The following is a 13,498-nucleotide window of genomic DNA, read 5'->3' as shown; positions in this document are numbered from 1 at the left end:
TGGCTTGCCTCATTTCTAGGTGAGGGGGACCTGGCTCCCTCAGGAGGGTGGGGATGGAGAGCCTGGGGCCTGGGTGCCCGGATGCTTGGTCTGGGGTGGGACCCCCTTGGTGTTTCCGCTCTCTCAATGCCCATTCTGTGCGGGTTCCTGATTCTCTGTGGGTTCTTTCCTGCTGAGGACAATTCTCTTCCTGTCCCAGCCTGCAACTGGGGGGCTGAGCCCAGGGCTCTAATGGTTTGGGCCCCAGCCTCATGGGTGGAATGCACCAGCCACCCCCAGGCTAGACGAGGGGACGCAGGGTCAGGGTGGGCATTTGTTGTGCCCCTTTTCGACCTTTGTAGGCCAGAGCTGGGTGAGGGGCTGGACAATGAGCCTCCTCTTCCTTGAAAGAAGGAATCTTGGTAGAGACAATAAGGCCCTGTCTGCTCTGGCATGGGGGGCGGTGGCTGACTCAATTCTGCCCCCTCTCCGCCCCCCAGGCCCTAATAAATGTCATCAAGAGATGGGGGCAATTTTTCCCTCAGTGCCCTGGGCAGCCTCCCCAACCTCCCCCACCTTTGTGGTATCTTGCCCTTCTTTCTTTCCTCAGCTGATCTTGCCTTTTCTCCCATGACCTAACCCCACTTTCTTCTCTGCCAGCTCTGCCTCTCCCTGCCCCTCAGTTCTTCCCGCCTGTGTTGGGTTGAAGGGTGGAGGGCAAAGGCCAGGTGTTTCAAAGTCAGTAGCCTCTGTTGACTTGGGGGAGTTCCAAATAAGGGGCCTCAGGGTTGAGAAGAAACTTCTAGGGGCTCTTTACTTGGCTGCAGGGGGTGGGGGTGAAGGTCAGTGGGGATTTGGACCCCACTGAATTGACCAAGCTCCAGCTATGGGAGGAGGCTTATGGGAGGGGGCAGGGATGGGAGGGCTCTGTCTGGCCCAGCCCCTCCTCCCCTTTACAGCCCGCCCACCAGTCTGAGCAGCTGCTGCTGAGGCTGGTTGGCCTGAAGTCTCCCGGAGAAAGGCAAAGACAGGTGGGGAGAGAATGTCAATGGGGAAAGAGTGGGGGTCACTAAGAGTCTTAGAGTGAGTGTGGGTTGGAGGTGTTGTTTGAGTAAAGGGTCCAGGGTGTATGTGGTGGTGGGGTTGTGAGGGTAGCATGAGTGTGCTTAAGGTGGTGCCTCCAGGTGCGTGGGTTGTATACAAGGTGTAAAGGGGTGTAATGGTGAATATCTGAGATTTTGAAGGTAGGAAGATTAGGATGGAAGAGGGCACATCAGAGATAGGAGGGGCCTGAGGGGAGGTGGAGGGAGTGGGTCAGGCTGTGAGCTTGTATGGTGCTGCATGGACCATGATGTGCTAAAGGATGGTGGGTGTTAAATATGTGCAGGTGCTGACAATCCTGGTGGCTAGTGCAAGTGTGCAAATGAAAGTCCTGCCTGGCTTACAGGGCACCAGCAGACTGTTCTTGGGAGCGCTGGAGCTGGAGAAGTTACTAGCAGAGGGGCAGGGCCTCTATTAACCTCTTCTTGCCTGCAGCTGGCAGTCTGAAGTCAAGGAGAATCATGGGGTCCAGGGCTGAGCCGTGCACTGTCTTAGGCGGACTCTGGTTCCTCCTGCTACTGATGACAGGCGAGGGGGCCAAGGGTGGAGCCCTCAAAGAGAGGTGACAACAGAGGTGGCAGGGCCAGGGATGGGGCTTCACAGGGGGCAAAACAAAGTTGAGGGGGGGATGAGGCTGTCATGTTTAGGGAGGGTGAAGGGAAGTGGGGCTCTGGCTCCCAGGGCCTGGCCCACTCAGTGTCTCACTTTCTCCCACATGGGTGCAGTCAGGGGGTCTGCTCCAAGCAGACCCTGGTGGTCCCACTCCGTTACAATGAGTCCTACAGCCAACCTGTATATAAGCCCTATCTGACCCTGTGCTCTGGAAGGCGTGTCTGCAGCACCTACAGGTGAGGATGGGGAGCCAGGACCCCGGGGTCTCTCAAGAGGAACCCCCCAAAGCCAGGACAAGGACCCATACATAGGCTAACACCCAGAGCCCGGCGCTGTGTTCCAGGACCACGTACCGCGTGGCCTGGAGGGAGGTGCGGAGGGAGGTGCGGCAGACCCACGCCGTGTGCTGCCAGGGCTGGAAGAAGCGGCATCCTGGGGCACTCACCTGTGATGAAGGTGAGGCTAGGGCTTCCCGGGCCTTAGGGGGAGGTGTGCCCCGCTGGGCGGAGAGCCAGGCCTTCCGCTAGGTTCTGAACCCCACTTCCTGCACCCTCAGCCATCTGCGCCAAGCCCTGCCAGAATGGAGGTGTCTGCGTTCGGCCGGACCAGTGCGAGTGCGCCCGGGGCTGGGGTGGGAAGCACTGTCACGTGGGTGAGTAGGCTCGCCCTCCCTCGGAGGTGGTGCCAGGACCTCCCTGCCCGTCAGTGGCGCCCATCCCCGCCCCGCCCCCGTCAGCCCCCTCCTCTTTCCGGTAATTAGATGTGGATGAATGCAGAACCGGCGTCACTCTCTGCTCGCATCGCTGCCTCAATACGGCGGGCAGTTTCACCTGTGGCTGCCCGCACGGCCTGGTGCTGGGCCTGGATGGGCGTACTTGCGCGGAGAGGGCCCCAGAGCCCCCAACCAGTGCCAGCATCCTCAATGTGGCCGGTGAGTCGGTGGGAGCAGGGGGCGAATAGAGGCAGGGCCGGGGCAGCAGTGACGCTCCCTCTCCTTGGTCCCCAGTTCGTGAGGCTGGACTTGATAAGCGTGCCCTGAGGCGGGAGATTGGCGAGCTGCGAGGCCGCCTGGAGAGGCTGGAGCAGGTGAGTGGAGATGCCGGGAGGCCACACTTACAGAGCTGACAGGCCCCCTCCCTGCCCCTCTGAGGTATCTCTTCCTTTCTAGTGGGCCGGTCAGGCTGGGGCCTGGGTCCGAGCAGTGCTGCCCGTGCCCCCGGAAGAGCTGCAGCCCGAACAGGTGGCGGAGCTGTGGGGCCAGGGTGATAGGATCGAGTCTCTCAGTGACCAGGTGCTGCTGCTGGAGGAGAGACTGGGCACCTGTGAGTCCCCATGGCCCTCTCGGTGGGGACCCCCATCTCCCCACAACTGCCCCCCAGCTCCTCAAAACACCTTTTCCCAACTTTTAAGTTTTCTCTTATCCAAAATCCTTCCTCTGCACCCACTCACCTCATACCTTCCCAGATTTCTGCAGTTCACCACCCCCTCTTTTGGTACCCCGTTCTCCAGCTCAGTGGCGGTTCCACTTATTGTTGAGAGAGGTTGTCAATCTGTTTAGCGTCCAGGGCCCGCTCTAGGCATCCCAGAAATACACAGTCGATTTGTCTGCCTGTCTCCTTGTCATTAACCAGGCTCCTGTGAGGACAACAGCCTGGGCCCAGGCCTCAAAGGGCGAAGATAAGGAGCCTCTGCAGAGCCCCTGCCCTCTAATTTATACAGAAACTGGACTCACTAATCCTCTGGGATTGGCTGGCTAGGGAGCTGCAGATAAGGCTACTTGCTGCTGAGAAGCCATGGACAATGGAAACCATGCAAAGCTAAAGAATGGAGGAAGGCGGTTGCCACCCCTGAATCCTCGGGCTAGGGCCGATGCCTGGGTGAGAACTGCCTTCTTAACTCCTTAACAAAAACAGCCAGAACATGCTCAGATCTTGCTCAGTCTTTATTCTTGGTTTCTTGCTGTTATCCAGATAAGTAATAAAAATCAACCACGCAAAACTGGGTCCCACCCTCTCCTTTTGCTCCCAGCCCACCTCCCCGGTTTTTGGGGCACAGGTCTGGGGTGGGAGGCAGGGAGTGGCTACTGCCATAGGGAGGAAATGAAAACTGGCTCAGAGAGGGGAAGCCTCAAAAGAAAGGAAATAAATTAAAAGCCCTCCCCATCCCCTCCAGCCAGGGTTCAGGTCCTTTCCCCAGCTCCCCAGGGGGAAGTGAGTGCAGCACCCGTTAACTGCTTCTTCCCCCTGTGCCCGACTAGGATGGTATAGGAGGGCTGCAGGGCGCTGGGGGGCCAGGACCACTGAACAACTGTACCCAGGGGATGGGTGGAAGTGGAAATGTGGCATCCAAGAGTGTGCTCAAGCCCGGGCACCTGGGCAAGGGCAGGGATGAGACCTCTGGGTGAGAAGAGTCCAGCCTCCACTGACAGGAGGCTCCACGGAAAGAAGAGAGAAGGTGCTGAGGAATGTTCCCAGGGTGACCCTGGGAGAAGTATTCCACGCATCAGCTTCCAGCCACAGCGTGAGGAGTGTCCTCACCAACGGATGAGTCCACTGTGTCTGTGGACGTGGGAGTGAGGAATTGTTCCACAGAATGGATGAGTCCACTGGCCAACGTGAGGTGGAGTGGGAGAGAAGACCACAACGGAAGAGGGTCCACTGGGGACAGAATGGAGTGTTCCTACCCTTGTGTAGGCTGAACCACTGAGGATGAGGGAGAGGCAACTGTCCCACAGACAAGATGGCACAGGAGGCAGGGGTCAGAGTGGAGACTGCACCGAGGCAACGGAGTCTGTGGGGAGGGGGGCGGGGACGGGGGCAGGGAGCGGTGCTGTGACCACATTCACTTCAAAAGTTGAAGATTCCAAAGAGGAGAACAAGTGGGGAGAGGGCAGATGAGGAGCTTGGCCCGGCTTTAGGCCGGTGGGCTGGTAGGTGTGGAGAAGGTGGTGGGGGGTGGGGCAGAGGAGGGGGAGATGAGAAGGGAACTCAGAGCCCGGCCTCGCCCACCCCTCCGGGCTTCTTCAGATAGTCACCACCACCCCTGCCATCAGTGGAGATTTCCCGGAAAACAGTGAGCATGGAGTGCCGGACTCTGTCAGCCAGAGCTGGAACGTCATCCGGCTTCAGCCCTTCTGTGGGCACTGGGGGCAGCACCCGGACCTGACATCGCCCTGGGAAGGGGGTGAGCACCGTCAGGGCTGTCTGCTGGGACTCTGCCCACCGCTGGGGCCTGCTTGCTGAGCTCTCCTGCTGCTTGCTCTCGTCCTCCACCTTTCAGCTCCCCTCCCTCTGCCATGGGCAACTGCCACCTGCTCGCTGAGGCCTTCCCCAACCCCAGCCCAGACACCTCAGTGCCCTGCCAGCCCTCACAGTCTAGCGTTTACTGCCGGATGCTCTGACTTTGCACACAAAGGCTTATCTTCCCTGCTAGACAGTAACGGCCCTTACTGGAAGGACAGAGTGTTACTGCCTAGCAGGGTACAGCTCTGCTTCATAAATACGTATCGGCTGATGTGGGGTCACATTACATGATCAGGTGGACATCTCACCGTTCTGACACTGACTGAAGCCTTGTGGGGATATCCCTCTAGCCTCTCATGGCCCTTCCAGCCACCCCCAATCCCAGATCTGCACAGAGCCCTCACCCGAAGTGAAGCGGCGCTCCTTCTTGCAGTAGAAGTCTTGATAGGAGGACATGACGATGGGCACAATGGGAACCTGAAGGTGGGGGGTGGGGGGGAAAGCGGTCAGCCCAGAGCTCCTTCTGAGGCCCCCATGACGAGCCTCTGCCAAGAGAGGAAGGGATGCTGGGGACTGCGGGTCAGGAGAAGGGGAAGTCGGGATCACCTGGGCCTGCACTGCGAGGTGGAAGGCGCCACGTTTGAAGGGCAGCATGGAGCCGTTGTGGTTTCTCGTGCCCTCAGGAAAAACCCAGACCCGTACCTGGGGGAGAGAGGGGGTCAAGGAAGACACACATGGAGCAGTCAGAAAATGGTTATGATGCTGTCATGGGACTTCTGAGGCCTGTGGGCCCTGCACATCAGTTTACAGCTGTTCTATCCTCTAAGCCCCATTTCCCCAGGGTGACTCACGTCCTGTGTAAGCAGGGTCTGGGCGACCTCAGACATGACACTGATGGCATCCCCAGTGCGCTTCCGGTCAATGAAGATGACTCCCGCCAGCCAGCAGGCCAGCCCAGCAGAGCCGGCCCACAGCAGCTCCCGCTTGGCAATGGGCACACAGCGGCCTGGCAGCACCTCCATCATCCCTGGGGCAGGGGTGGGGGCGGGGTGAGGATCAGCATCACAGGAAGCGGCCCACCTCAGCCACACCGCCAGGGACCAGAGATAAGGGAAGAGGTAGACTGGGATGGCAGGGGCAGCCCGAGAAAGTAAGGGTGACTGCAGGTGTATCACCCTGCTCCTGAGGGCAGCAGAGGGAGCAAGGGGGCGACGTCCCAGAGGAGGGAGGGTGGAGGACCCCTAGGGGAGGTGATCCCAGGGAAGGTTCCCAGGGCGGCTGGGAGGGGCTGCTCACCAAGCAGGTCGAGGGAGCTCTGGTGGTTGGAGACAACGACGTAGGGCTGTGAAGGAGGGAAGTGGTGGGCCCCTCGTACCTCCACTCGGATCCCGTACAGGTATTTGATGTGGAGTAGCATCAGACGCAAGATCCTGTGGGGGTCCCATACAGCAAGGGGTTCCAGCAGGACCCGCTGGCATACATCTGCCAGCAGGGCTCAGCTCCCAGCCACCCTGCCACCTTCCTGGGCATCTTGGCAGTCTTCTCCCCTTCCTCGTCCCTGGGCTCGGCTCGCTCAGTGTCTCCTGCACACTCACTGCCCTCCCCATCCACTGCTCGCTTCCGACCCTGAGGTTCCCTCCATCACCCCAAGCCCCTGGGACCTCACTTCATGTTCTCGACGTTGCGTCCTCGCACGGCACACACAGGGATGGCGAGCACAGCCAGGAAGAGGATCCAGCCGTTGTAGAAGGCCATCTTGAAGAAGTACTTGGCACTGGGGCTGCAGAACCACAGAGTGGGCAGCAGGAGGAGCAGCAGCAGGAAGAGCAGCAGCAGCAGAGTCCCCGCCCCTGGCCACAGCTCCATTCTGGTCACCTGCAGGGGGCGGGGCGAAGGGCGGTGGGCCTGGTTCCTAGGTGGGGGGGCGGGGTGGCAAGGGGGGGGAAGGTTTGGGGGGCTGTGGGGAGCATTAACACCTGTCCAGGAAGCCTCTTTAGGAGGGGAGTGATGGGGATGGGAGCTCAGGGCTGCTCTCCCACCCGTCCCTGAAGGTGCCAGATATATTCACACAAAAGACACACGACATGGACATCCACAGCTCACAGATACACGGCAATAAAGGGACATTAATAATAGCTAACACTTGCAGCCAGTAAGGCTCTTATAATGGTCTTTCTCTCTGCTCAATATGGTAGCCACCAGCCACATATGGCTACTGAGCACTTGAAATGTGCCCTATTCTACACCGAGAGACACTGAGAGGTATCAAATACATGTCAGATTTCATAGATGTTGAATAAAAACACAATGCAAAATATCCCATTAATAATCTTTTATATTGATTACATTCTAAAATTATAACTTTTTGGACATTCTGGGTTCAATATACTAAGGTTAATTTCATCCTGCTTTTTTATGTAGCTGAGAATTAAAAATTATATACGTGGCTTACATTATAGTTCTGTTGTACAAGGCTGGTCTATATACTACGTTGCCATTGCTGCTAAGTTGCTTCAGTTGTCTCTGACTCTTTGTGACCCTATGGACTGTAGCCTGCCAGGCTCCTCTGTCCATGGGATTCTCCAAGCAAGAATACTGGAGTGGGTTGCCATGCCCTGCTCCAGGGGATCTTCCCAACACAGGGATCAAACCTAAGTCTCTTATGTCTCCTGAACTGGCAGGTGGGTTCAAGCCCATATACTATGTTAAGTCCTTAAATATGAAAGCACACAATTTACATATGAAAGGAAATAGACCTAGAAAGGTTAAAAAACTTATTTGAGGTGATATGACCCCCAAGGGGTACTTCCTAGCTTAAACCTAAGCAGCTTGTGCTCCTAACCACTTGGTTATGCTGTTGTCTGTATAAATATCTGTACACATGTGTACACACAGCACATAGTAGATACCATGTACGTGACAAAACACAGACATTCTCAAGGGCTGACTGCCAAGAATAAAGGCTCTGTCACTAATGCAAACCCAGACACACACAGTTATACAAAGACCAACATGTTCGTGCACACATGCAAATTTATAATCATGACAGATAAAAGGACGGCAAAATGAATACCCAGTAAAACCCCTCTCCACCCAGGCAGGCTCCCTGCTCCCAGATCAACCCATGGACATACCTATGTCCATTAATCCTGCCTCCACAGACAGGCAAACAGATCCCACCAGCCCTCCCCTCGCTTCCAGCGACACTGGAGGCAGAGTGGTCCGGCAGGCAGTATGCAAGTCCTCACCAAGCGGGAGGAGGAGGGCGAAAGAGTAAAAGGGTCATCGTACCACCTGCCTGGGAGAGGAAGGAGCTCTGGAGGAGGAAGCGTGGCATGCAGAATCGCTTCTCCAGGCTCTTCCTCCTTCCTCCACTCCGACCCACTGTTGGGGGCAGGGTCACAATTCACAAAAACGGCATTCAGGTAAACATCTATCACTCATATCAAGGCCAAAGGCACTCCCTTCCACGACAGAAGGACTGTGCTCCAAGGTCAGTCCACTGCCAAGGGTGAAGGTGACAGGTGATAGGGGAAACAGGACTGTGCCAGCACTAGGAGAGCGGGCTCTGTGTGGCTTCATTTTACTTTCCCCGCAAGCTGGAACCAGCGTGTCTCCCCTGCACTACGTGCAACAGGCTCCTAACTCATCCCCTTCGATCCATCTTCCACACGGCAACCACAGGATGTTTCCGCGACACCAATCTGAGCATATCTCTTGCCCAGAGGCCCTTCTGGACAGGCTGACTTCTGCTTACATCTTTGGCCACATCCCTACAAGAGTCTTTTTCACTCCAGCACACCGATTAACTGCAGTTCCTCAGACACACCATGATCTTTCATGCTTCTAGGTCACAACAGGATGTTCCCTTCGGTGGGGATGTTCCTCCACCTCTTCACTTGCCTCATCCAGTTTGGTGTCACTTTTTGGAGTTCTTCCTGAACTCCTCCAGGCTTGTGTTTTCATTACACTTTATCTTGATCACTGGTCCTCAAAGTGTAGAAACACAAATCCTTGGCCCTCACCCCAGATCTTCTGAAACAAGACTTTTGGGCACTGGGCCCATCAACCAGTGTTTTAACAAGCCATCTAGGTGAATCCAATGTGCATGTAAGTCTGAGGACCACTGACCTCAACACTAAACAGCATGTAGTTGCTTGAGGTCACCTGTGTTTACCTTCCTAGCCTGCAGGCAAGCCTGATGGCAGGAACTGTCTTATTCCCAATGCCCAGGACAGAATGAAGCAGAGAAGATGCTCAATAAATATTTACTGGACAGATTATAAGGATGTGTACATACCCACCTAGTTGTAATTAACGGGACAACACTTCTGAACATGAATCAGATAGCTACCCTCTTGAGGACTATTAACTAGGAAAAGAAAAGGCACCAAGAAGGCAATGAACACACAGGCCTAACAGTAACCTACTCTGGATGCACACACACAAGAGGGTCACAGTGATGGCAGAACAACAGTTGAGACAAGATGGAACACACCGTCTCGCACAAGAGAAACATACAGAATGGGGATTAACATGCCACAGGGGAAAGATGCTGGTGTCATCAAATGCGTGCCAACAGTGCAAAGAGCGGGGGACAGACAGCTCATGTGCTTGGCAGGGCTGACCCTGTGCTGGGCACTGAGCTCCATGGACACAGACTGTGCACAGGCGCCAGAGATAATGTGCATGAAGAGATGCAGGCCAGGGGGTCAGCAAGGGAAGGTATATGGAAGTGGCTCTTCAGCAACATGGAGGCCCAGTTATCTTCTTCTCTAATATGTGATGTTCCTTTCCTCTGCAGAACAGGAAATGTCCAAGGATTCATAAGCACAATGGAGTGCCAAGGGAGTTAATGAGCATATGGCTCACAAAATATACTGCCCCTCAAATTATGAAATACATGTCTAACCAGAAGCACACGAGTTGTGGACATGTCACATCAGCACATCATGCGAAGGGGCACGCATGTGGGTGGTGTGAACCAGGATTAAGAAAACACAGACAGTCAACAGGCCAATCCAATCACAACCGAGTGTGCGCTAGTCAGTTAAGCCATGAGATTCCACACACGAAGGCGCCTGCATATGGTGGGACTAAACACAGCACCTGTGGGCCTGAACAAAGTAAGGTATGATCTCTACATGCTAAAGTAAACGTGCAAATACATAACATGGACAAGAAACACAAAACCACACAACAGAGGCAACAGATGAGAACAAGCAGACGTGAACACGTTAAGACTGCATGAGACATGGACATAGATATGAGAACAGGCAATTCTGATGGAAAATAACACACTGTTTCTCCAGCCTGTGGACAGCACTGGGCACACTACTGGCATAGAAGCCATTAAACATGTCAAAGGCACACCCACTCGGTGTAGAAAACATGGCCCCCCACGAGGCATCTGTATGTCAGTAAGGGTCGAACACAGTACCGAAGGCCACTGAGAAACAAGAGGTCCTGTGCCTACACAGAAACAGAGGTGTCTGAGGGCATTCCTAGGAAGCCAATTCTGCTGGGGAATCGAGGGCAGTAAACTGCCTTCTGACTGCCACAACCCCGCAAGAGTTATGTGGGGCCAAAGGGCACAAAAAGGAACTGGGAAGGTGATGGGAATTTCCTCTCCAAGATCCCCCTGTCCACACCCCCATCTCAAATTCACAGGGTGTCCATCTCTCCTCCCTCTTGTGTCTCTTCCATCCTTCCCCCCTCTCAGGCCCCCTCTCCTTTCCCCAGCAACCCTCTCCCCAGTCGGCCCTTATCCTTTTCCCATCAATCCTCTCCCCAAGCCCGCCCTCCCAGACCCAATCTCTCCCCCATCCCCTCCTCCCTCCTCCTCCCATCCCTTTCCTGCCCCCACCTCAGTGGGGTGGGGGGCCTGGGGGGCTGGCCCCCTCCCCAGCCAGGCTGCCGCAGCGGTGGTGGCGGGTGGCTGTGTCTCTGCCTCAGTCGGGGTGTCGGTGCCAAGGGGGCGACAGGATTTGGGGGTGTCCTAGCCCCGGCCGAAGGAGGGGAGGTGAGAGTGGGAGGCTGGGCCCATAGCGGTAGGAATGGTGGGGGGTTGTCCCCTTAGCTCCCTCCCTCCCTTCCTGCTGTCTCTCTGAGGGCTGGGGCTGCTGCTGCTGCCGCTATCCCCCGCCACCCCTCCCCACGCCCGCTGATTTCCGGGGCTGGCCAGGAAGTAGGGGGCGGTGATGGGCGCCCTGTTTTGCCAATCGCCTCCCGGGGACCCTGTTATCGCCTTCCCACATCTTTCAGTTTCTGCCTAGCTCCGCCCCACGAGGGCCCAGCTGGGCTCTGCTTAGGTCTCTCTGGCCTTCTCTGGTTCCAGCTGCATCTTTTTTCCTCCAACTTCCTTTCGGCACACATGGCTTGTGTGTCCCTTGCTGCTGTATTCCTTCTCATTCTCCATCGGTTCTCCTCATATTGTCAGTTGGCTTCTTTTTGTTCTCAACTCCCACATCTGCTGCTTATTCCCTCCAACTCCAACCCTTTTCCAGCTCCCTCCTCCTGTTCCCCATTCAAGTTCAAATATTTATCAAGCACCTACTATATGCCAAGCACTAGGTTCTTCACGTCTCTTCTTTTTCTCTCCAGGGCTCGATGGAGACGAGATGTCACCCCAGCTCACCTTCCAACCCTCATCTGATCTCTGCCCTTTGTCCCTGCCACTATCTCCTAGCAGTCCAGCTCCCTCCTCCACTGCCCGCCCCCCATCCTGGTCTTTGGAGAGAAGGCAAACTCTCAGGCCCTTGTCCTTCTAGGCTGTACCTTAACCTCAGTACTTTGTCTACTTTCTTCCTTAGTAGTCTCCTACTCACCCACGCTGAGACTACCCGTCTCTGCAATATAGAAAAGATGTATGCTTTTTTTTCCAATGGAAATTGGACATTAGGCTTAATTTCTTGAAAAAGTGAGCAAGAATGCTGTTTCCTCTGGGATGAGCATGCCTCCTTAATTTTGTAGTCATGTACCTAGCTCTCTCTCCACCATACTCCCATCATCCCCTTGTCAGGATCATCCCATCAACTCTCCACTCCTATTGGTCTCCTCTTCTCCCTCTCAAGGACCTTTTCCCTAAACCTCTACACGTCGTGGCCTGAACCTTAACCTCCTCTGCCATAGGCGACTCCTAATTTCTCATCTTTCCTCACTTGAGTCACATGGGGCCTTTTTATCAGGATGTTGTTGAAGAACCCTCAGCTTGTGTCTGGCCTCCAGCCCCCAGTCACCTTTGCCCTGAAAGAGTTTCCATGCCCCTGAATAGGATGTAAAGAACACCGTAATGGCAGGGCGGTTACCTACTTCTGCTCCTTGGGCTACAGTGAGGGCCACTGACTATAGAAGAGGCTCAAACTTGTGCGAAAGGCCCAAGCTCTGAAGCAGCCTGCCTAAGTCCCAGGTATAATACCCCAGGATGCCAGGAGGAATACCCCAGTTCTGCTGGGCACAGGAGAAAGAAGGGGCGGGTTGCCTTAAAGGGGGCGGGCCTTGCCTCTTTTGCACCCACTCACAAAAGGAGGGGGCTAGACCTTTTCTGCTTTTAAGATTTAAAACGGAGTCGAGGTCAACTCGTTCTACTATGTGTCACGTTAAAAAGGGGATGGGTCTTCAGTTCTGCTCTGTGAATCACCTAAAGAGGGGCGGGCTGAGTCGTCCAGCCGAGGGTGATGGGTTAACACCAGCGCTGCAGGTCGATGTTCGCACCATCCAAACGTCGGGCTAATCCTAGTCCTGCTCCCTTCTTCACTAAGAGGGAGGGGCGGACCCAAGTTCTGCTCTCTACGTCACCGAAGGAGGCCGAAGCCATTTTGAACCCTGCGACCCTAGTATTTGTCCTCTTTTCCGAGCTCTTCGCCGTCTTTCCTGATCTGGGCCAATCAGGAGCGAAAAAAGAGACCCAATCAGTCGAGAGAGATCGCAGTCGGAGGACCCGGATGAGGCCGAGCCGAGGCCTTTGAACCCCAAAAACCCGCCAATTGTAGAGCAGTCACCATGGCGACAGTATAGAGGTGAAGGGGTGGGACCAGAGAAGGCTCAATCCTCATAGGATTGGCCCACCTCGTCCCTCCGCCTGATGCGCACGCGCACTTTACCTAGCTACCATTTTCCGTCGAGTTCTAGCCAATCAGTTGCTTCGGAGCCAAACGCTCCAAAGTCCAATAGGAATCCGGACGTTCTCTGAAAGAGGAAGTAAAAGAAAGACTGGGGCTTGTAGTGGGCGACGTCTAGGCAGTCTTGAGCCAATTGCTTCTGGTCTTTGGTTATGACTGGCAGTTACTCAGACGAATAAAGCCCGCCCTAGCTGGGTGACAGGACGTATGGAGTTGTTACCAATCCCGTGGCATCGTAGACTAACTGTGACTGTGTCAGCCTATAGTCATTGTGTAAGGGCGGAGCCGCGTAACCATCTTTCCGCCCCCCGCCTTTTGGACCAATCCTTCCTTCCGATTCTGTATGATTGGCAGGCACTCAGGCCAATAGTGATTAGAAAACTTTGAAGCCTGTCCAAAGACCGTGGGCCGGAGGAGGTTTCTCGTTTCTCGGGGCGTTTGTAT

At 55.3% G+C, this 13,498-nt stretch overlaps 2 protein-coding genes across 8 annotated transcripts; one reads left to right on the top strand and one right to left on the bottom strand.

Annotated features, from left to right (window-relative positions):
* The first annotated feature begins 81 nt into the window (after positions 1-81).
* On the top strand, positions 82-3,690 carry EGFL8 (EGF like domain multiple 8). 3 transcript variants are annotated; one of them, XM_010818358.4, is made up of 9 exons: positions 82-1,010; positions 1,427-1,642; positions 1,806-1,928; positions 2,036-2,148; positions 2,249-2,344; positions 2,453-2,623; positions 2,699-2,778; positions 2,861-3,014; positions 3,324-3,690. In XM_010818358.4, exons 2-9 carry the CDS (start codon positions 1,542-1,544, stop codon positions 3,371-3,373), a joined length of 888 nt encoding a protein of 295 aa, XP_010816660.1. In that variant the 5' UTR covers positions 82-1,010; positions 1,427-1,541; the 3' UTR covers positions 3,374-3,690.
* On the bottom strand, positions 3,617-13,354 carry AGPAT1 (1-acylglycerol-3-phosphate O-acyltransferase 1). 5 transcript variants are annotated; one of them, XM_024983382.2, is made up of 7 exons: positions 12,574-13,354; positions 6,601-6,809; positions 6,231-6,364; positions 5,786-5,961; positions 5,541-5,636; positions 5,339-5,411; positions 3,617-4,864 (listed from the first exon to the last, which is right to left on the bottom strand). In XM_024983382.2, the coding sequence occupies exons 2-7, from the start codon at positions 6,798-6,800 to the stop codon at positions 4,680-4,682; spliced, it is 864 nt and encodes a 287-aa protein (XP_024839150.1). In that variant the 5' UTR covers positions 6,801-6,809; positions 12,574-13,354; the 3' UTR covers positions 3,617-4,679.
* Between the last annotated feature and the right edge of the window lie 144 nt (positions 13,355-13,498).

The sequence above is a fragment of the Bos taurus genome, chromosome 23, assembly GCF_002263795.3.
Source record: "Bos taurus isolate L1 Dominette 01449 registration number 42190680 breed Hereford chromosome 23, ARS-UCD2.0, whole genome shotgun sequence".
NCBI lineage: Eukaryota > Metazoa > Chordata > Mammalia > Artiodactyla > Bovidae > Bos > Bos taurus.
The sequence above is the reverse complement of the archived record's forward strand: the minus strand, read 5'-3'. Positions and strand labels throughout refer to the sequence as shown.